Source organism: Indicator indicator, chromosome 2, assembly GCF_027791375.1.
Source record: "Indicator indicator isolate 239-I01 chromosome 2, UM_Iind_1.1, whole genome shotgun sequence".
NCBI lineage: Eukaryota > Metazoa > Chordata > Aves > Piciformes > Indicatoridae > Indicator > Indicator indicator.
This window is the reverse complement of record NC_072011.1, coordinates 5,654,771-5,676,060: the sequence shown is the minus strand read 5'-3', so window position 1 is coordinate 5,676,060 and position 21,290 is coordinate 5,654,771. Positions and strand designations below refer to the sequence as shown.

The window sequence follows — 21,290 nt, the reverse complement described above, 5'->3', positions numbered from 1 at the left end:
ATCCCTGGAGTGTTTTAAGGCCAGGCTGGATGTGGCTGTGAGCAACCTGCTGTAGTGTGAGGTGTCCCTGCCTATGGCAGGGGTGTTGGAACTGGATGATCCTTGAGGTCCCTTCCAACTCTAACAGTTCTATGATTCTGTAATTCTATGAGAAGAGAAAGCCGAGAGGGCATCTTTTCAACATCTCTAAGTATCTGATGAGTGGGTGTCAAAATGAAGGTGCCAGTCTCTTTTCGGTGGTGCCCAGTAACAGGGCAAGGAACAATAGGCACAAACTAGAAATCAGGGGGTTCCAACCCAACACGAGGAGTCTCCCTGTCTGGAGACTTTCAAAACCCACCTGGATGCATTCCTGCGCAGCCTGCCCTGGGCGATCCTGCTTTGGCAGGGTATTAGACTTGATGATCTCTAGAGGTCCATTCCAGCCCCTCGCATTCTGTGATTCTGTAAACACCTGAAAGTGTGCCAACATCTCTACTGCACTTGCAAACCTAAAGAGTGATCTAGGAAAAGGATGGTACTTAGGAGTAAATAAGTACTGCACCATTTCCCCTTAGTGCAGGGGCTGCTGGGTGATGTGCTTGAGTGAATCCCAAATGTCCATCAGCTGATGTTTTTCAGTAATATTTTGAAGACTTTTCCTTTTCTTGCTCTTTGATATTCTCTTAGTGAATAGTTGCAATGCGTCTGGTAATACACTCACAACTTGAAGGTTTCAAAAGTTAAGTTTGAGTTAGTATTTTAACTCAGACATGTTGAGAATTTGTAAGTATAATAATAAATATAGATTGACCATTTGAATATGTTTCTGCCATGCCCTGCTGATTAGTTACTGACACATGTCAAACTCAGTCCTTTAACGAAGTTGTAGCTCGCTTTTTCTGTCCAAAAATATTGTTTTACCTCAGTCTGTTCTGCAAATGCCTGGCTGTCTCTTTCTCAGATATTGAGTCTTGTAAGCTCTCCAGCTTGGATTGACACAAAAAGCAATAAAACAGATGACGAAGGGTAAATGAAATCACAGACTTTAGGCGAGAGACAAGAAATCTTACTTCAAGGGAAACTTGAAAGAAATTGAAAGAGAAAGGTTGTGCACGTGGTCTTGTGCAGCGTTGTGTATGCAGAGCAATAGCTTGATGAGCCTAATCTGTTCTTAGAAGGAAATTCTGATCAAAATTGTTGAGTTTTATCAGAATGAGAGGATAGTTTGCACACATTTTTATTCGTGCTAGTGAACATAAAATTATTTTAAAAATTAGTGTGATGTTTAGCCTGGAGAAGAGGAGGCCCAGGGGACACCTTATTGCTGTCTACAACTACCTGAAGGGAGGTTGTAGCCAGGTGGGGGTTGGTCTCTTCTCCCAGGCACCCAGCACCAGAACAAGAGGACACAGTCTCAAGCTGCACCAGGGGAAGTTTGGGCTTGAGGTGAGGAGAAAGTTCTTCCCAGAAAGAGTAATTGGCCATTGGAATGTGCTGCCCAGGGAAGTGGTGGAGTCACCATCCCTGGAGGTGTTCAAAAAAAGATTGGATGTGGCACTTGGAGCCATGGTTTAGTTGTCAGGAGGTGTTAGGTAATAGGTTATAGGTTGGACTTGATGATCTCTGAGGTCTTTTCCCAATTGCTTGATTCTGTGATTCTGTGAAAATATTGCTATTTATCATGAAGCATCTGCTTTTTAATAGAGGAGTTCAATTGCTGCCAAAAATGCTTGATTCTGAGTAATAGTTTTCAGGTGGCATATTTGGTGAAGGACCTAGTTAATCATGCAGTCATGAAGTGTGCACACTGGAAAAGGAATTAAGGAAAAATTGAGGGAAAACACCTGTATTGTATTTAAATATTCCAATGGATTGCCACTTTTATTTTTCCAGATGAGTTTTTGTTTGATTTTTAGTATTACAGAAGAGTCCTAGCTAGCTACTAGTGCTTTTCTGAATCTTGCAGAAAAAGAATTGAATTTGAATGTTGATACATCAAATTGTTTTATTCTAGTACAGACATTATCTTGATTACTCATAAAAAAATCACAGCAATAAGAGTTTCCAAAGTTCTCTCTAATTAGGCCTCAGTCAAACTGTAATATTTGGTCCCATTCTATCATGTCACATCAAGTTAGGTAATATTTCCTGAATAAATTGCTTTTTATAGCATAATGAGAAGAGGAATAAGAAGTCTGTATTTTTTAATTATTATTTGTACAGGCATTCTCATGATTACTCATAAGAAATCACAGTAATAGGAGTTTCAAAAGTTTTCTCTAATCAGACCTCAAACTGTAATATTTGGTCCCATTTTATCACATCACATGAAGTTATGTAGTATTTCTTGAGTAAATTGCTGTTTGTAGCATAATGAGAAGAGAGAGGAGAATTCTGCTGTATTAATTACTATTTGAATAATATTAATAGATGCTAGTTATTCCCATCTCAATCTAACCATAGGTGTGTATGTATTCAGGCATTCATTTTCATGGAAGTGTGTGTGCATACAGAGGTATCTCCATTACATCATGCAGGGAGTTGTAATACATTTGGGCTGTTAGAAAATTCCATGTTTTTCACAGAGCCCTGTCATCAGCAGAAATGGTAAACTGTTAACTGGATAGAGAGGCCTTTATTGCACAGAATATTCTGTGTTTTGGAATGCTCTGTTTTGTTTGGAAGCTGCGTTTCATGTTTTAGTCTTGGTGAATGTGTCAGTCTGTGTGTTAGCTAGCATCTGACTTTTGTCAGTGCTTTTTTTACTCTCTATGTTTCTATACCTTTTATCCAGACTTACTCTGAGAATCTAATCAATTTTCACAGGCTCTCTTTTTTTCCCCCAAGTGTATCCAATGTGATGCGTTCAGGTGTGCTCACTGACAAGATGCATCAAGCAAAAATAAAGCAAAATAGCTTTAAAAAAAAAAATAGCTGCAAAAAAAGAAAGAGAAGACAAGGATAGAAAAGCTAGCCAGGGAGTTGCTGGTTTTAATCTTAGTAAAGGAAAATGGCTCATTTTTCACTGTTGACTTTTCTCCTTGAGCCACTAAGAGCTCAAAAGTCCTGCTGAGGTGGACCTCGGCTTTGAGCAAATGCCAAGGAAACCGATGCTGGAAGTTAATGGTGTGGAACAGGTAGCCTTAAAAATACAGCTCAGTAACACTCAGCAATGCCTCTTGCATCATGATTTTCTTGAAAGAAAAAATGAAATTAATTTGCTGGTGATTTATTTTATGCAATCACTTTCATGGATTTTAGTAGTGGATGTTGCTATATTTCAGAATTCACTTCTGCAATTAAAAATCTAATGATCAAGTGTAAATATTCACTAAATGCTCAAATAATACATTTCCTAGTTTATTCTTCCAAGAATATCCTCAAACCAGCATGTGGCTTTAGTCAGGAAAGTTTTTTAACCTCTGTGTCCTAAACCTCTTGCCTGAAGTGGCTGCAGCATATTGTTGAGATGGGATTCCAGGGAGGGAATCTTGAGAGTCTGACTTTACCCAAGGTACTGAGGTTTCCAGTCTGTTTCAGTCTTTTAAGGACTTCCTGATGAAGAATCTTTGACTTTGTCTTCTGTGTTGTCCTTAGTCTTCTCCATGTTTTATTTTTTTTTTAAGTACTATTTCTTGTGTATCTTTTGCCTTGCTATGTTTTTTCTTGGTTATGTTAAACCTTCAGTTAGAAGACTGTGTATAAACAATTTGGGCTTCCTAAGGGCTTCCTAAGGGATGCATTCTACTAATTAACTATTAAGAGAACTGAAATACAAAACATTGCCTACCCCTTTTATGAAATAATTGTGTACAAAGGGGAACAGCATGTCCCACCATATTTAGAGCTGCTAACTGTTTTCACTTATTTGCAAGTATGGAATATAATTTGCTATTCTTTACCATGGTGTTCCCAAGGGAATGTATTACATCACCCCTTGTTGTCCCTTGGATGCTTTTCTCGTATGTTATTAGACATCACTCAGCAGCTGTGAGTACCAGCAGTGTTACCAATAGAGCTCAAATATAAATGGGCTTGGCTCTGAAACATTTATTGTCTTTAAATATTTTTTTTCTTCAGTTTCATGATATCTACACCATCAGCATTTTAATTCACTTGTGAAGGGCTTTGTTCTGTACTATAATAATAAAAAAGACCTTCTGTGTTTACTTTGCTACTGTTATAATCATAGAATCAGTCAGGGTTGGAAGGGACCACAAGGATCATCCAGTTCCAACCCCCCTGCCATGGGCAGGGACACCTCACACTACATCAGGCTGCCCAGAGCCTCATCCAGCCTGGCCTTAAACACCTCCAGGGCTGGGGCCACAACCACCTCCCTGCACAACCCATTCCAGGCTCTCACCACTCTCATGGGGAAGAACTTCTTCCTCACGTCCAGTCTGAATCTCCCCACTTCCAGCTTTATTCCATTCCCCCTAGTCCTGTCACTACCTGATAGCCTAAAAAGTCCCTCCCCAGCTTTCTTGTAGGCCCCTTCAGATATTGAAAGGCCACAAGAAGGTCACCTCAGAGCCTTCTCTTCTCCAGACTGAACAGCCCCAACTCTCTCAGTCTGTCCTCATAGGAATATGCTCATCTCCTTTGCCCTAAGACAAGGATGCAAAATATTTTGATCTACATTTCCCTTCAGTAACAGAGCAAAGTCTTAGTTTTTTTCTTACACCAGGGGCTTACTGTTGTCACTCTACAACAAAAGCTTACTGCAGTTTTTAAAACCCATCTAATTGTTCTAAAACAATTGAAGAAGACATTCGAGTTAATATTATCTTTATAGTATTATTGTTGTGTAAAATATATTAGTATGTATTTCAGTGCCAGACTTGCATCCACCATCACCCTATATTGCCTCTGCTTAAAGTTCTCTTACAGTTTCATAAAGTGATAGAAATTTGTATTTGCAGTCTTCTTCTAACCACCCAGCTTTTCTATGTTGCCTGTGTACTAAAGCCAAATCTAGAGCAGCCTAGTCTAATGGGATATATCCCTGCTTGTGGCCTAGGGGTTGGGACTAGATGATCTTTAAGGTCCCTTCCAACACAAGGCATTCTATGATGATCCTGTTCTATGATGACTCTAGCTTTTTCTAGTATACCCACTGAGCAGCAATATTTTTACCTGTTCTCTTTTATCTTTCCCATACTTAAGACTCAGTGGAATGGGCAATTACAGTCTTGTGATAGAATTGTCAGTCTTGAGGATCTTGGGCCCCTGTCATGAAACTAAGCTGAGAATGACTGAGGAAGAGACCTAGAGCTCGAGTCATCTGAACTCGAGCCACACAGCTAATCCTGCGATGCTAATTTTATTAAGAGAAGGAGGTGGTACTTCTTGTAGAGTAGCTGTCTCAAATTATTCACAGAATCACAGAATGTTAGGGGTTGGAAGGGACCTCTAGAGATCATAGAGTCCAACCACTCTGCCAAAGGAGGAATACCTAGGCCAGACCACACAGGAATGCATCCAGGTGGATTTTGAAAGCCTCCAGTGAAGGAGACTCCACAACATCTCTGGGCAGCCCTTTCCAGGGTTCAATCACCCTCACAGTAAAGAAGTGTCTCCTTGTGTTGAGGTGGAACCTCCTGTGTTCCAGCTTCTAGCCATCGTTCCTTGTCCTATCACTGGACATCACTGAAAACAGACCATCACCTTCACCTTGACACCCACCCCTCAGGTATTTACAGACATTGATCAGATCCCCTCTTAGTCCTCTCTTTTCAAGACTAAACAGCCCCCAGGTCTCTCAGTCTCTTCATAGGAGAAATGTCCAAGATTAATTGTATTTTTAAATTAGATTTTTTTTTTTTTGGTCTGATGACTATAAAAAGAACTTCTAGCAAGCTTAGATATTGAAATATCCAGTATAGGTTCTCAAGTTGGATACCATGAATTCATATTCAGTTTCCACTTCCCTTGCCTGTCTCTGCATTTGGCATGTTGTTGCTGTGTGGCTCAAGGTGCTTCAACACAGACTAAGACTTGTTCTTAGGCTTATGTCCATTTCTTACTAAACCAACCCATTGTATCTTTGAGAAGTGCCATTCTACTGCTTATTGTGTGAGAAAAACTCAGTTATGGACCTCTGTTACCTTTGATCTATTGTCACCCTTTAAACTTTGCCTTTTTGGCTAGGAATATCTGGCATTCTTTTTTTGACACTGTTCATTTGTTTTCATGAAATCTGCCACTTATGAAAATTTCTATTTCATTAGACTATGGAAGATGTGACGAAGCCAGGTGGTGTGCTTCAGAGTTTCACATTTACTGAGCAGCTTATCAGCAATGGTTTGATGAGGGGAGGACTTTAGTGGAAAGAACCTAAAGGATGACCATGGGTTTAAGTCTGGGTTTTAGCTGACATTAGAAAGAACAAGCTGTGACCTGATGTTACTAGCAGTTCTGTCAGTCCCTTTCATTCCTTCTTATTTCACCTTTCAGCACAAGGCGATCTATAAGAGAGCAGAAAGGAATATCTGGAAATGCTTATTTGGGATTGCATGCATGAATCTCCACAGACCAAACTGATGGCAGACTCTGTTTCAAGATACGTTGGATATTTCCAACTCTTCACGCTCAGAAGACAGCAGCAGATAGTGTTTGTTTAGGTTGGCTTCCTTTCTTTCTGAAATAGTAGCTGCTAGCTATGTGCTTCCTCAGCAATTGGACAGGCAGTGGAGAAGAAAAGAGAGGGTATGAGCCATAAATTACCTGTTATCACAGAATGTGGGGCAAGATGATCACTTGTGCCTCTGTGAAAGTCAGCTTAGTGTCCAGAACAAAATGTGTCACCTGTGGACCAGAATCACAGAATCAACCAGGTTGGAAAAGACCTTTGAGATCATCAACTCCAACCTAGCACCCAACACCATCTAATCAACTAGACCATGGCACTAAGTGCCTCATCCACTCTTATTTTAAACACTTTCAGGGACAGTGACTGTACCACCTCCCTGGCAGCACATTCCAATGGCCAGTCTCTCTTTCTGTGAAGAATTTCTTCCTGACGTCCAGCCTAAACCTCCCCTGGCACAGCTGACTGTGTCCTCTTGTTCTGGTGCTGGTTGCCTGGGAGAAGAGACCAACCCCCACGTGGCTACAACCTCCCTTCAGGTAATTGCAGAGAGCAATAAGGTCTGCCCTGAGCCTCCTCTTCTCCAGGCTAAACACCCCCAGCTCCCTCAGCCTCTCCTCACAGGGCTGTGCTCCACACCCCTCCCCAGCTTTTTTGCCCTTCTCTGGGCACGTTCTAGCATCTCAACATCTTTCTTGAACTGAGGGGCCCAGAACTGGACACAGGACTCAAGGTGTGGGCTAACCAGTGCTGAGTCCAGGGCAGAATGACTTCCCTGCTCCTGCTGGCCACACTATTCCTGATGCAGGCCAGGATGCCATTGGCCTTCTTGGCCACCTGGACACACTGCTGGCTCATGTTCAGCTGCTGTCACGCAGCACCCCCAGGTCCCTCTCTGCCTGGCTGCTCTCCATCCACTCTGTCCCCAGCCTGTAGCAGTGCATGGGGTTGTTGTGGCCAGTGTGTAGAACCTGGCACTTAGATGTGCTCTTACAAAATGTTGACCTTGGCCACATAAAGATGCTCTGACAAGTGTTGCTTCTGGACAGAACTACTTTCCCCTTTCTTCTTCCTGTGGTATGGCAGATATAGAGTGAACAGCCGAGATGCCAGTGATGAAATAATCACCAGATTTGTTTAATGAGTGCCAGTCAGTCAAAGGAACACTGTTGATATGACTTGTTTTTGTAGGAAGAGACCCAACCCATTTGGCTCTAAGAAAGAAAATGGCTGAGTGTCAGCGCAGGAGACAGGGATGTAGGGGTCAAAGATGCTTTATGAAGGACTGTGTGAAGAGTAGCTTTTGAAAGGAAATTAAGTTAATAAAAATGAGTTTAGTAGAAGCCTCAAAAAGGGATGGAGATTTATAAATACATGTAAAGGGGAAAAAAAAAGCAAACCAAAATATCAGAGGATCAGAGAATGTTAGGGCTGGGAGGGGACCTCCAGAAATCATCGAGTCCAACTCCCCTGCCAAAGCAGGATCACCTAGGGCAGCGCACACAGGAACACATCCAGGCAGGTTTTGAATGCCTCCAGAGAAGGAGACTCCACAACCTCTCTGGGCAGCCTCTTCCAGTGTCACCCTCACAGTGAAAAGGTTTTCCTTCTGTGCTCCAGCTTGTGCCCTTGTTCTGTCATTGCACATCACTGAGAAGAGCCTGGCTCTGTCCTCCTGGCACTCACCCCCCACATATTTATAAACATTACTAAGCTCACTTCTCAGTCTCCTTCAAGCTAAAGAGACCCAGCTCCCTCTTCTTTTCCTCAGAAGGGAGGAAGGTTAATCAAGCAGTTTCCTGTCCTTTTCGAACTGAGGAGCCCAGAATTGGACACAATATTCCAGATGTGTCCTCACCAGGGCAAAGTAGATGCTTGTAGATGTTCTGAAAATTATATGATTAAAACACAAGAGACTTCTCAGATTTCTTTACTTGCTGATTATTATTTGTGTGTTAAAATGTTGCTGATTCTATACAGCATAATCTGCTGAAGTTCTGAAGGATGTTGGGTTCTTCAGGACTGTTGTTTTCTCAGCAGGCAAATGATTAAGTTTTTCAAGAAATGCCCCTGGTATGCAGACAACCATTTGCTTTCAGTTTTACTGTGTAAAGGAGTTAATGCATCCTAGAATTGTGTCTGATGAAATGTTGCACCAAAACCATGGTCCTGAGCATCTTCCAAGTTCCAACTCAAATTACAGACATTTCTATAATTGGCACTATCCCTATCCCTGCAGACAGATGTTAACATCAGGAGAGTTCTCCAAGACTGGTAAACATAATGCAGGGTGTTAGCAGTAACAGTACGTATCTTACTGTTTTATTTCTCTTAAAATGCTCTATGAATTATCATAGAATCATAGAATGGTCTAGGTTGGAGTGGCAAAGATATAGTCTGGGATATGCTTCACTGCTCAGCAGTGCTCTCAGGTCTTTCCTAATTGGAAACTTCCCTAAAGTCCAGAGTGTGCAGAGCAGTTCTTGATAGATTCTCCAGTTAATTTTGCTGCTGGAAACTTAAAAAAAAAAAAAAAAAGTTTCAATGGAAACTTACTGGAAAAGCTTTTTCTTTTTTTGTGTGAATCTTACATAGTGTGTGCTGGAATGATGAGCAGGTGGAACAAAAGCCCAATTGCTCTGAAAAATGTATTATTCATCTGATCTATTATTGCCCTTAAAAAAATAAATCATAGATTCATAGAATGGCTTGGGTTGGAAGGGACCTTAAAGATCATCTAATTTCCCCTTGGCAGGGGTCTCCCACTAGACTAGACTGCTCAAGGGTTCATCCAGCCTGGCCTTGAACACCTTCAGGGAAGGGGCATCCACAGCCTCCCTGGGCAACCTGTTCCAGGGTCTCACCACCCTTACTGTAAAGAATTTCTTTCTAATGTCCCATCTAAATCTCCCCTTCTTAAGCTTCAATCCATTCCCTCTTGTCCTATCACTACACTGTACAAGTATGGTAAAAGACACCATTAGTGTAGCTCTACTGTGTATTACTCTCAATCTTCAGAGCCAGTGCAGCAGAGAAGTTCAGGAGTCCCTGTGAATTCCAGGATGGGAATGGAAAAGTCAATCTAGAAGGAACTTCCTTAGGTATATGCATTATTTATGGGCACCTGGCTGTAACAGACGTTGTGAGTTTCAAGTGTTTGGAAATATTGGATTACAGCTACAAGTAATGAGATAAACTTACGATTTCCACAGAGTATTTTCATAACTTTCAGTATTTTGGAGATAAGAGAGTGACTCAGATGTACCTAACTGACTCAAACTAGAAAACAACATTGATACCTGCACCTGAACTTTGCACCTAGCACTTGGTTTCTTGAACTGACTTGTGGACACAAACACCAACACAGTGCCTGACATGAAGAGCAGAGAGTACAACAGCCTCTTGAAAAATCAAATGCATCTAGCCCTTGCTAGATGCCTCTTACTCAACATGGTCAGGTTGTGTAGTCTCCTTCTTTGGAGACTTTCAGGACCCATCTGGATGCATTCCTGTGCAACCTGTGCTAGATTCTATGGTCGTGTTCTGGCAGGGGGGTTGGCCTCGATGACCTGTGGATGTTGCTTCCATCCTGTGATCCTGTGAGCCACTGCCTTGGGCATTTGGGTTTGATCTGTGTCTTCAATTCCTTCAGTGATACAGGCATTGCCTAATGTCCACTCTGTCATGTGTCCAGTTTTGGGCTCCCCATTTCCAAGAGGGACAGGGATCTACTCAAGAGATTCGAATGGAGAGCTGCCAGGATGACTGAGGGACTGGAGCACTGCCCTGTGAGGAGAGGCTGAGAGCCCTGGGGCTGTTTAGTCTGGAGAAGAGAAGACTGAGAGGGGATTTATGAATACCTGAGGGCTGAGTGTCAAGAGGGAGGGGACAGGCTCTGCTCACTTGCACCCTGTGATAGGACAAAGGGCAATGGATGTAAACTACAGCACTGGAGGTTCCACCTCAACATGAGGAGGAACTTCTTCACTGTGAGGGTCACAGAGCACTGGAACAGGCTGCCTGGGGAGGTTATGGAGTCTCCTTCTCTGGAGACTTTCAAGACCCATCTGGATGTGTTCCTGTGCAACCTGTGCTAGATTCTATGGGTCTGCTCTGGCAGGGGGGGTTGGACTTGATGACCTTCAGAGGTCCCTTCCAACCCCTAACATCCAGTGAACATTTTCTCTTTGGATCTTGCAGTTGGTGCTCCCTCGCTAAGGACAGCTCACATAGCTTGTGCTAGTTTGTGTATTTTATGAATGCTTTTAAATGCTACCCTCGGGGGACTGAATGGTCTTTAGCTTTGAATCTTTGTGCAAGGGAATGAGTCTGAGAGACTCATTCCTGGGAGAGCTCTGCTGCTACCCATGAGAAGGGGCGGAGGGATGCAGGCAGAGTGTGCCATGCAAGAGGGCAGGAGGAATGGCACCCACAGCCCCTGCACGCTGGGGCCTTTCTTTAGTGCCACATGTATGTGCCGGAACCAGCCCGCAGAACGTCCTTGGCACAGCCTGGCTTTGTGCAGTCTCTTGCTTAGGGACAAGCTGTGGTAATTTCATAGCATGTTACAAGATTCCTTCATGAAACATTCTTTCCACCCATTAGAGTGATTTTTTTATTTCTTTTGTTTTCTTGTTAAATGAAAGTTTGCTGGAGATGGCAGTTTTTCAGCTGGGTAGAGCTGTCTGCATGCGTGGGAAATAATTAGAATACACGACAAGGGGTAATGGTTTTAAAATAAGAGAGAAGATTTAGACTAGATGAAAGGAAGACATTTTTTACAATGATTAAGCATTGGAACAGGTTGCCCAGAGAGGTGGCAGTGCCTTAGTGCCTTCATCATCCTTGTAGTCCTCTGTTCTCAAGTAGATCCCTGTCCCACACAAATCTAGTTCTCCTTTCATTTTATAACTGTGGCTCTAATGCAGATCATTTTCCATTGGAGGGTTTTGGCATTTTAATGGCATGGAGGGAGATGCTGCCATGAAGTACTACCACACATCAAGCACTTTCTAGGTGACGCTGAGAAATTCTGGATGCTCTCTGCTGCCATCTCTGTGAGTGGAAAGGCTCAGTGTCTTGCAGTTCTTGACCTCCAATTTTCCATGAAGCTGTTCACTAAAATAGGTACCTGTTCCAAAGAAATGTCTTGGTGCCAAGTTTGAGAATAGATGGCATTTCAACATGTTTGTTGTCAACTGATGAAATACACAAGCGCTCCGTTTTCTGTTTCTTGCTCATTTGGCTTTTGTAGCTAAATTAGAGCCAGGTGCAGAGCTGAAGTCTTGCTTGAACTTTGATGGTTTGCTGATCTCTTTAAGCGTGCACAAGTTTGATGGTATGAACGACTTGCCATTTTCTTAAAAACCCCAAAGGTCATTACAGTTTTAATGTGCTCAGGTGGTGCTTCAAAGAGCTCTTTGTTGTTTTACACAGCTAATTCTGAGTAGATCTACATGATATTTCCAGTACCGGAACCTGAATTAAGCCCTTTATTCTTGTAAAACCTTATTTCTGGTAAAGCCTGAACGTATCACGTTGCTAAACCTGAATGTTTCAAAATTAATGTGTCTGAAAATAAACCAATGTCAACTTTTTCAGTGTCGTTTTGCAGAGATTAAACCCCACTACTCTGGAACAAAAAAAAAACCCCAACCAACCAACCAAAAAAAAGAGCAAGAGTCGCATTTTGAAGGAGATTTGATTTCCAAAATAACAAAACAAAGTTTAAGCTTTGACAACAAGCTGGGGAACAAAGAAAACCAAGTCACTGAGGAAAAGTACCTAATCATCATGTCAGCTTGACATACTCAATTGTAGGATGGAACTTTCCTTTCAGTAATCTGTTTTGAAAGCCATGAAATAGTCGATAGCAAATGTTAATCTCTCAAGATGTGTGAACCCTCTAAAAAAAAAAACATCCCTCCACCCCCCCCTAAAAAAAAAAAACAAGCCAACCACTGCAGACCCGGTTTGCATGGTGTTGACCTGAATAAGGGGATAATGTGCTTAAGCAGCTTATTCATTCTTCAGTGCCCTTTGGAAAGGGAGCAGCTCCACAATGGTTTGCCACTCAGGGCTCAGACGTGACCACTGTTCTTTTCACTTGCTGAATGTTTCATTCTTTTGTCGCCGCCCCGGGTTTCTCCATACGTTGTTCCAAACAGGACTATAAAGGAACTTTTGGGGGCTATTTCTTGTCGGACTGTAACGTTTGTGAAGCAGAATGCACTGAGCTGTAAAGGAATTTTGAACTCTGGGTGTATAGCTGGCCAAGCTTTTCATCACAGATGTGTCTCTGAATTAATTGTCTCAGCTTGTGAGACTTCCCAGGCTGGAAGTTTAAACATAACCTAGAAACATAGTGTTGATTGTTTAAAATATTCCACCTTATATTTCAGCGTGAGAGATCTGTGAATAAATTCATGTGGTGGTCTTATAAATGGAATTGTTTCAGAAATCTGAGTTTTAGAGTTGGGTGTAGATTTAAATGCTTGCAGACATAGAGTCATAGAATTGTCAGGGTTGGAACATGAATGATGCAAAAGTGGGAAAGGAGGATAAGAGCCTGTGGTTCAAGGTAGACCTGTGCCTTGTTTAGCACTTTTTCAACAGCATATCTGTGAACACCTGCTTCTTTTAAACTTTCACAGAATCACTACCCAACTTATGATTTCTTCTTGAATGAATCAACATGACTTACTCTGCCTGCAAAGTGTTTTGGAAACATGTCCTCAGAATTCAGAAAATAGAGGGTCTAAAGATAAATACATGTTTATTTATTTATATGTATTTTTTGATTTATTTCCTTTTCAGCATTGTTTTGCACAATGAGAAGACAGACATTGTTTTATAAGCAACTTGTGGAAGTATGTTAAAAGAGCAAACGAATTTAGGAAGAAAAGTTCTGGGAGTTGGAGAGGGTGTAAGTTATTTACAGTGAATTGAGCCCTGGAGCATGTGGTATGCTTGCACAGGACGTGGAGAAGCAGAAGCCTACCAGCATGGAAAGCTGTGGCAATGGGGTTTCTGTCTCTGAGCCCTACTGTGATGCTCCTGACAGAGGCTTCAGCCACTTGGCAGTTCTGCTTTCTAAACACTGAGTGCTCAAGTCTGGTGGGAAGCTCAAGGCAACTCCTACAGAGTTCCTAAACTTGTCCTAAGATTTCACATCACTCAACAGTTCATTTGCAGTTCCTGGGTATATATCTCCCAGAGAAATAAAATTATCCTTCTTTGTCAGATTTTTCAGAGGTCATCTTAAATAAGTAGACAAAGTCAGTAAGTAATTCCAGAAATAGTTGACTGGAGAGTTGGAAATTATTATATTTAAAAAAAAAAAAAAAAGTATGAGTCAGTGTTAAATACGAGTCAGATTAACTATGAGTCAGCAGTGTGGCCAGGCGGCCAGGAAAGCCAATGGCATCCTGCCTTGGATTAGAAACTCTGTGACCAGCAGGAACAGGGAGGTGATCATCCCCCTGTACTCAGCACTGCTGAGGCCACACCTTGAGTACTGTGTTCAGTTCTGGGCCCCTCACTATAGGAAAGACATTGGGGTGCTGCAGTGTGTCCAGAGAAGGGACTGGGGAAGGGCTTGGAGCACATGGCCTACACGGAGCATCTGAGGGAGCTGGGGTTGTTCAGTCTGGAGAAGAAGAGGCTGAGGGGAGACCTCATCATTCTCTACAACTACCTGAAGGGAGGTTGAAGCGAGGAGGGGGCAGCCTCTTCTTGATGACAAGTGGCAGGACTAGAAGAAGTGGTTTTGAGCTGTACCAGGGGAGGTTCAAGCTGGATGCTAGGAAATATTCTTCACAGAGAGGGTTATCAAACATTGGAATGATCTGTCCTGGGCAGTGGTGCAGTCATCATTCCTGGAGGTGTTTAAGCAGTGTGTGGACCTGGTGCTTAGGGATATGGTTAGTGTTGACCCTTCTGTGCTGGGTCAAAGGTTGGACTGGATGATCTTTGAGATCTCTTCCAGACAACTGTTTTCTGTGGTTCTGCAAAAAGGGGAAATTACTTCGGAAGATACCTGACATCAGGCTTTTGCCATTTTTTTCTCTGCAGTATTTGGAATAGGTACCTAATTTTGACTTTTATTTTGCTGCTAGAATGCCTAGTATAATGTAAATACACAGGTAATATTATTTCAACCAAAAAATATGCTACTTGAATATAAACACTACAGAGAGTTGGTGAAGGGAATTAATACAATACTTACAATGCAATGACTTCACCTTCATTTACAAAGTAATTTTAATTTTGAGCTTTATTCATTCTCCAGTTGAGTTGAGAATTCTTCTGTAATTATGAGAATGTATGAGAAATTGTTTTGAAATGGTGAGGAATTTAGCTAGAATTTTAGGTAAATCAGCTTTTAATCCTGCTTGATCTTGAGAAACATTTTAATGAATGAATGAAGCATTCATTTATTTTTATGGAAATGAAATGTGAGGGAGAAACAAACATCTCTGTCCTGTAGCTCTGCATCAGGATTCTCCCAGGCAAGGCAGAATAACACCAAAGATTTTAAGTGTCATGCTGATGCAAATCAGTCTTTAATAGGAGCTCGTGACCCAGAGGATTTTCAAGTTTTGCAACACAGAAAATCTGAGGTACTTCTTTAAAAGGCAGAAATCAAATTTCTTGATTCCCAGCCTAAAGCAGGCTGAAGAAGCTTTCCAGCCTTGAAGCTTTTTACTTCATGTTGCAAACTGAAGGCTCTCCCTTAGAAGGAGAGATGATCTGTATTTTTCTTTACAATGTTTTTCTAGTTGAAGCTGCTGTACAAATTTCTACATCCATGTTGATCTTGCAAATTGCTTTTGGATGAAAAATGTTTGGTCAAGCTCCTGACTAACTCTACAAGCTGTTTGGGCATGTGTGGGAGGGTTGCATGCTAGATACAATGGAGACCTTTTCAAAGGCCTATGAAAAATAATAGCAAAGACTTCCTGGGAGAGCCAGTGAAAATATTGAGTCTAGGGAATTGCTGTAGCTGGAGTGAGTTGTCAAAAGTGATTGCGAAACACTTTGAACACGTTTAGTAATTTGTAAGTTATAACTTGGAAATACATCAGACAAAAGCAGAGACCTTGTAGTAGCTTGGAAGGCAAAGGTCAAAGGCTTGGTTGTGTTTTGGCTTTTTGAATTTCAGAAGGCAGCACATTTTCTGCATATCAGCTCATCAGCGTAGTTGAAACGATGGACTCTGGGTGAGATCTGTGAAGCATGATGATAAAAGTAAAGAAAACAGCTTTTGTAAAATGTCAAGGGCGCTGTCAGGATGTAAAGGAAAAAGAGAAAAGTACTAACTAAAGCTTTGAGAGATACTTTTGAAATCTGACTTCCCAGAATAAACTTTCACTTTTTCACTTGGAAACAATACACTTCCTTTGAGACCAAGGTATCCCTTTCCCTTGATACAAAAGGGTGTTTCTTTAATCTCTTTGTTGCATTTCTTCAGTCTTTATGGAGAGGTGGATAAATGGATGTGTACTTCATATGCTTGGGTTAATCCTCAAACACTGTATTGTTGTCCCCTTCTTATTAACGTAGAATGTACCAGGATAAGTTGCTCGTGTAATAGTTCAAACATTATTTTTTTTAACAGGCATTGCTGAAAGATCCTTTGTACATTGGGCTGAGACACAAGAGAATCAGAGGTCAAGCCTATGATGATCTTCTTGATGAATTCATGGAAGCTGTGACTTCAAGGTATGTGATATCTGTGTGCTATTCACTGGTGAATTCTACTCTGAACTTGGGGCAAATAAAGGTCAGTGGCTTATGAAAGGAAGACAGAGTTGTTAGCTTTCTGATCATTTTTATTTTGAGCATAGCATTGTGTAAGCTTATAACTGCCTGAACTACTTGCCTTTAGTATTTCCATTTTATTAATTCATGGTATGAGTGCTAAAACTGGGTGAACTAGTTATTGAAACTTTATTTTTGAGATTTGGATTGCTAAGTGTTTGCCTAATAATTTCCTATTGCTGGCTCTGTGCCTATGTGAATTCCTCTGTGATTTCATATGTGAGATGTCGGCAGCCTGAAAGAAGCTATCATCCATGACAAACCCTGCTGCTGCCTCCATCAAAACTCCAACAGAACTAAGCTTTCAATATGTTGTTTTTAAATGTCATGGTATGGACCTGTACCAAGTCATCTCTTGATGCCTTTTTTCCTATACAGAAAGTAGTTTAATTTATTGTTAGAGCATGATGCATGTCAAAGAACACATTTGCTCATCTTTTCCTTGTTTATTAAAAATTTGGAGTTCTAGCCCTGCATTCAGTCTGTATACCTAAATTAGCCCAAGTGCCAGGATTCTTAGCAGAATGTGTTTTCTGCGTCTGCATCCCAAAGCTGGGACTGAGCTGTGGGACCTGGAAATATTTTCCAGTCCCTCAGTCTTGACTTGTGCTCCATCTGCACTTTGACTCCATATTGGGACCTTACCTGGATGTGCACAACCCCTGTTCTTCCTGCCCTGGTTTCTGCACACAAGAAACTTGGGCAAGCAAGGTAGTTTTAATTTCTGTGCCTGAAGTGTGTATTCCTTCATGTGTTACTACACTCTTCCCTATCATCCCCAGTTGGATGACACTTGCTTGTTCCTAATCTTCCTGTGGAAGTTGCTGATTTGGCTTTACTCTGTAATGTGTTTGTTCTTGTCTTGACTATTCCCTGTCAGACAAAACGTGCATTTTCACCTTCCTAAAAGAAGATTCAGAGCCTTAGAAATAGCTCTGTGAACCACACTTTCAGAATCTCTAACTGAATGCCTTCTCTAACTTGCCCTTTCTTTAAAATTAACCACAGTTCTTCATACTGAAGAAAATCACCAGAGTCAAGATGATTATGTTTGCAAGTCTGGTTGACATGCTCTTTTTAAACATCTCTAAAACTATAATTTTGAGCAATATGTGTTTGCTTGACCTTCTGAAAGATCACTTTGTTCTCAGCTAAATCTGTCATGACCTTCAATGGTGTCACTTCACATTTAAAGTGGAGCACTTACAAATTATAATTCAAACTCTGCATGGCTTACTTGTTCTGGCTGTAGTGTGACATCTGTGTTAAGATACTCATTTGCTGAGGTGAAGGGAAAAGTGATGCAGTTAAGTCAAAACCAAGTCCATTTGCTCAATAATTTCATATGTTCCTAAATTCAGATTTGTGTTTAGCATACCACTGGCAGACTCAAGACTTGCAGTTGACTCTGGTGCGGGGAGTCTGACTGTTAAGATATGTAGATCATTATTGTGTATAAGTTTCCCTTGCCAGCCATTCTGGTGATCTAGGTAATTGTATACTTTGGTTAAATGCTACTTATCTTTTTCTTGTGAAAGTTTCTCTAATGTTTTTTTTTTCCTCTTTTAACTTAGCCTTCTTCTGGCTGTTTCACAGAGGGTGTATTTACCTTGCTCATCGTAGATGTGTGTTTGGTCTCTTACATTTTAGTTTAGTCATATTTATTGTTAGTTATTGCCATGGTTCTCCAGAAGAGGCTTTCCTATTTAGCATTGCCCAAGCATTTCTGAGAATGGGAGGAGTTCTAGGGGAAGTCTGTTGTCATGATTAGTACCATGGAGTATTCATCTCAAAGATGTACACAACCACGAGTGTCGTAAAGCACAAGGCTGTCATGTTTAGCCAAATTTAAAGTCAGGCTTTTGAGGTGATGACACATATTTTCATGTTGGAAAACTATGTTAAACACCTATTTTAGACCTTTTTCAACCACATAACTCTCCAGAGAAGCCAGATGAAATGAGAAATGAGAGCCAGGTTTTAGCAGCACTGCTTGGCAAAAGCAGGAGTGGGCAGCTGTACAGAGCAGCGCATTTTGTGCAAGATTTTCACTGACTTCCAGGGAATCAACGTGCACATCATCTTCAGTGATTGTGAATCTGGAGAATGCAGACTGTTATAAGCTGATGCAGCATCATTGATAGCATTTCATCTTGAAACTTCACCTTTATACAATAAATTTTGTGATGCCTAATAAAGGAAATGCTTTATAAGAAAGCATGTCATACGAAACTATAGTTTCATCAGCTACAATATTTTCCTCTTCTCAGCCTCCACAGTTATTCACCCCAGATAGTTCCTCTTATGAAAAGCAGTTATTTATGAAAGAGTCAAGACTTCAAAAACAACAAACCAAACAAACCCCACAGCCTTAAACCATTCATTACTAAAAGATTTTGGTGCATTATCCAGTGTGCTATCATGGCAGAGTGGAACTAGTATAATGTGATTTTTCCCAGATGTGGGAAGGCAGAAGCATATGGAAAATATCTGGATTTCTGTTGACATAAATCCACTGAACAGCTTTTATTTATTTACATGTGTATACATTTATCTGTTTATTTATTTATTACCAGTGCCAGCAGCTGTCCTGTCTGAGGGGCAGGTGCTATAATTTCTGTGGACATTACCAGGTGTTTCTTGCTGTTGTGTCAGTGTGGTTACTGAGGCAAATGGGAATATTCTAAATGGAAGGAATGTTTTATAACGTGAGGGGGAAAAAAAGGGACAGTTATTTTCATCACTGGAGAACGTAAATCAAACTGGAATTTTGTTAAGTTTCTGCCTTATGGAGAAATGGATCATAAAATATGTTATACAGTTATACAAGTAGATTTTTCCAAATGGCAAGTTGTTCTTAAATATCTGTGTTTACAGAGGAAACATAGAGAGGGGAGACTGCTAAACAAGTCTCTGGTAGCTAGGATTGATCCACCAAAGCTTCCTGTGTAGTGAGAGGAAATATCTTTTTTATTCCAGTTTCTATATCTTTCCTACTTGCCTGTGACAATGCATTAATGGCCAAGAGGTATTCATGTACAGCAGTGAAGGGATTACAGGAAAGCTTGAGGAAAAAGTATGTAGAGTGTAGAAGGAATGAAGGGAGAGTAAAAAAAACACACTTTTTTAATAGCAAGGACTTGAGTTTCCTTGTCTGATGGCAAAAAAAAAAAACAAACAACCAACAAAACCAAGTAAATTTAAAGGGTCTGAATTTTTTTTCCTTATTTTGAAAACCACTTCATTTTCACAAATCAGAGCCCTCTATCAGGGTTACTGCTTACCCAAAGACTACTCCACTTGAAACCCTTCAAAAAACTGCTGGAATAGGGAAGAACAGCATCCTGCCACCTTGCATTTCTGCTGCAGGCCCTCCCCAGTGGAAGGCACTGTACACTGAGGGACAATTCTGACTTATACCTCTGGTCTGTGAACTTCTAGGAAACTTTTAGAAAACAGGAAGAATCTGGCATAATTCCCATAAGTTATTTCTTCACCCATCTACCACAACCCCAAAGAGCTGGGAGGAATTGCTCTGTTATGAGCTAATCCCCGTGGACTTGTGCTGCATAAAAGCAACCCTGTATCACTGTAATTATCTTTCTGTGCATGTTGATGGTGAGTTTTCAGTTTCACTTCAAGATGCAAACAATAGTGGTGGACTCTTGAAAAGTAGTGTCATATGTCATGTATGTTCTCTTCTGTACTCATATTTTAATTAAATCCTTCCCCATTCTTTTTTTCTGTGCTGTTCTTTTCTCAAGTTTGCAAGCTCTAAACCAAGCTGGTGACAATGGTAATTCAATATGTTCTGTGCTAAATTACCATGATGTAGTTATTATTCCTCATTTGCCTGATTACATTATTCACAGATGGTAGCAGGCTTTCATTTCACATCATGTGTTACTTTAAGACAGCGTTTTCTGGTACGCAGAGTTTGTCTAACTTTGAGACCAACTGTAAAAGTAATACATCCAGAAAATAAAAATACACCAGTTTTTTAACAGGTGTTTACATTCAGTAGGTTACTTTAGAATAGAATTCCATTTGTGAATCAAACAGCTCTTGTGGCACAAGAATATACTGGTGAAAAGTTGACATAAAAGGTGCGTCATTCGGGAAGTGGTGGGACCAGACAGTGTGAGTACAAGAACACTGGTGCCTCTCTCCTCTTTTGCTCACTAGTGGTGCAAGGCCAAGACTCAAATCATGCCTGTGTGTTCCATATTGTTCAATTTAAAGTGGCTGTCAGCCTGTAAGGAGAAATGCTGCTGCAATAACTCCCTCCTATGGCAGACCTGGTGAAGATCTTTCTGTTTAGACATTTTGTCCCTCGGGTGACTTGGGCCCTCTGAGGCAAATTTTTAAGTCTATGACTATGTGTTCCTTACAAGGGAGGCTTGGCTTGGCTGAGACACCTGAAGGCTGTGCAGCCATTCAGCAAGACCTGGACAGGCTGAGAGCTGGGCAGAGAGGAACCTTATGAGGTTCAACAAGGATAAGTGCAGAGTCCTGCACTTGGGAAGGAAGAATAAACTGCAGCAGTACAGGTTGGGAGGTGATCTGCTGGAGAGAAGCCCCAAGGAGAAGGACCTGGGAGTGCTGGTGGATAACAAGTTCTGCATGGGACAGCAATGTGCCCTGGGGGCCAAGAAGGCCAAGGGGATCCTGGAGTGCATTAAGAGGAGTGTGTCCAGCAGATCCAGGGAGGTTCTCCTCCCCCTCTACTCTGCCCTGGTGAGACTACACCTGGAATATTGTATCCAATTCTAGGCTCCCCAGTTCAAGAGGGACAGGGATCTACTCAAGAGAGTCCAACAGAGAGGTACCAGGATGATTGAGGGACTGGAACACTGCTCTATGAGGAGAGGCTGACAGACCTGGGGCTGGTTAG

General features: G+C 41.4%; 1 protein-coding gene across 1 annotated transcript in view; it reads left to right on the top strand.

Moving 5' to 3' along the window:
* ME1 (malic enzyme 1) overlaps nt 1–21,290 on the top strand; it is a 236,659-nt gene that overhangs the window by 91,797 nt on the left and 123,572 nt on the right. The window contains exon 6 of the mRNA XM_054394230.1: nt 16,194–16,297. Within this exon, the coding sequence (XP_054250205.1) occupies nt 16,194–16,297 (104 nt within the window). The remainder of the gene's footprint in view (nt 1–16,193; nt 16,298–21,290) is intronic.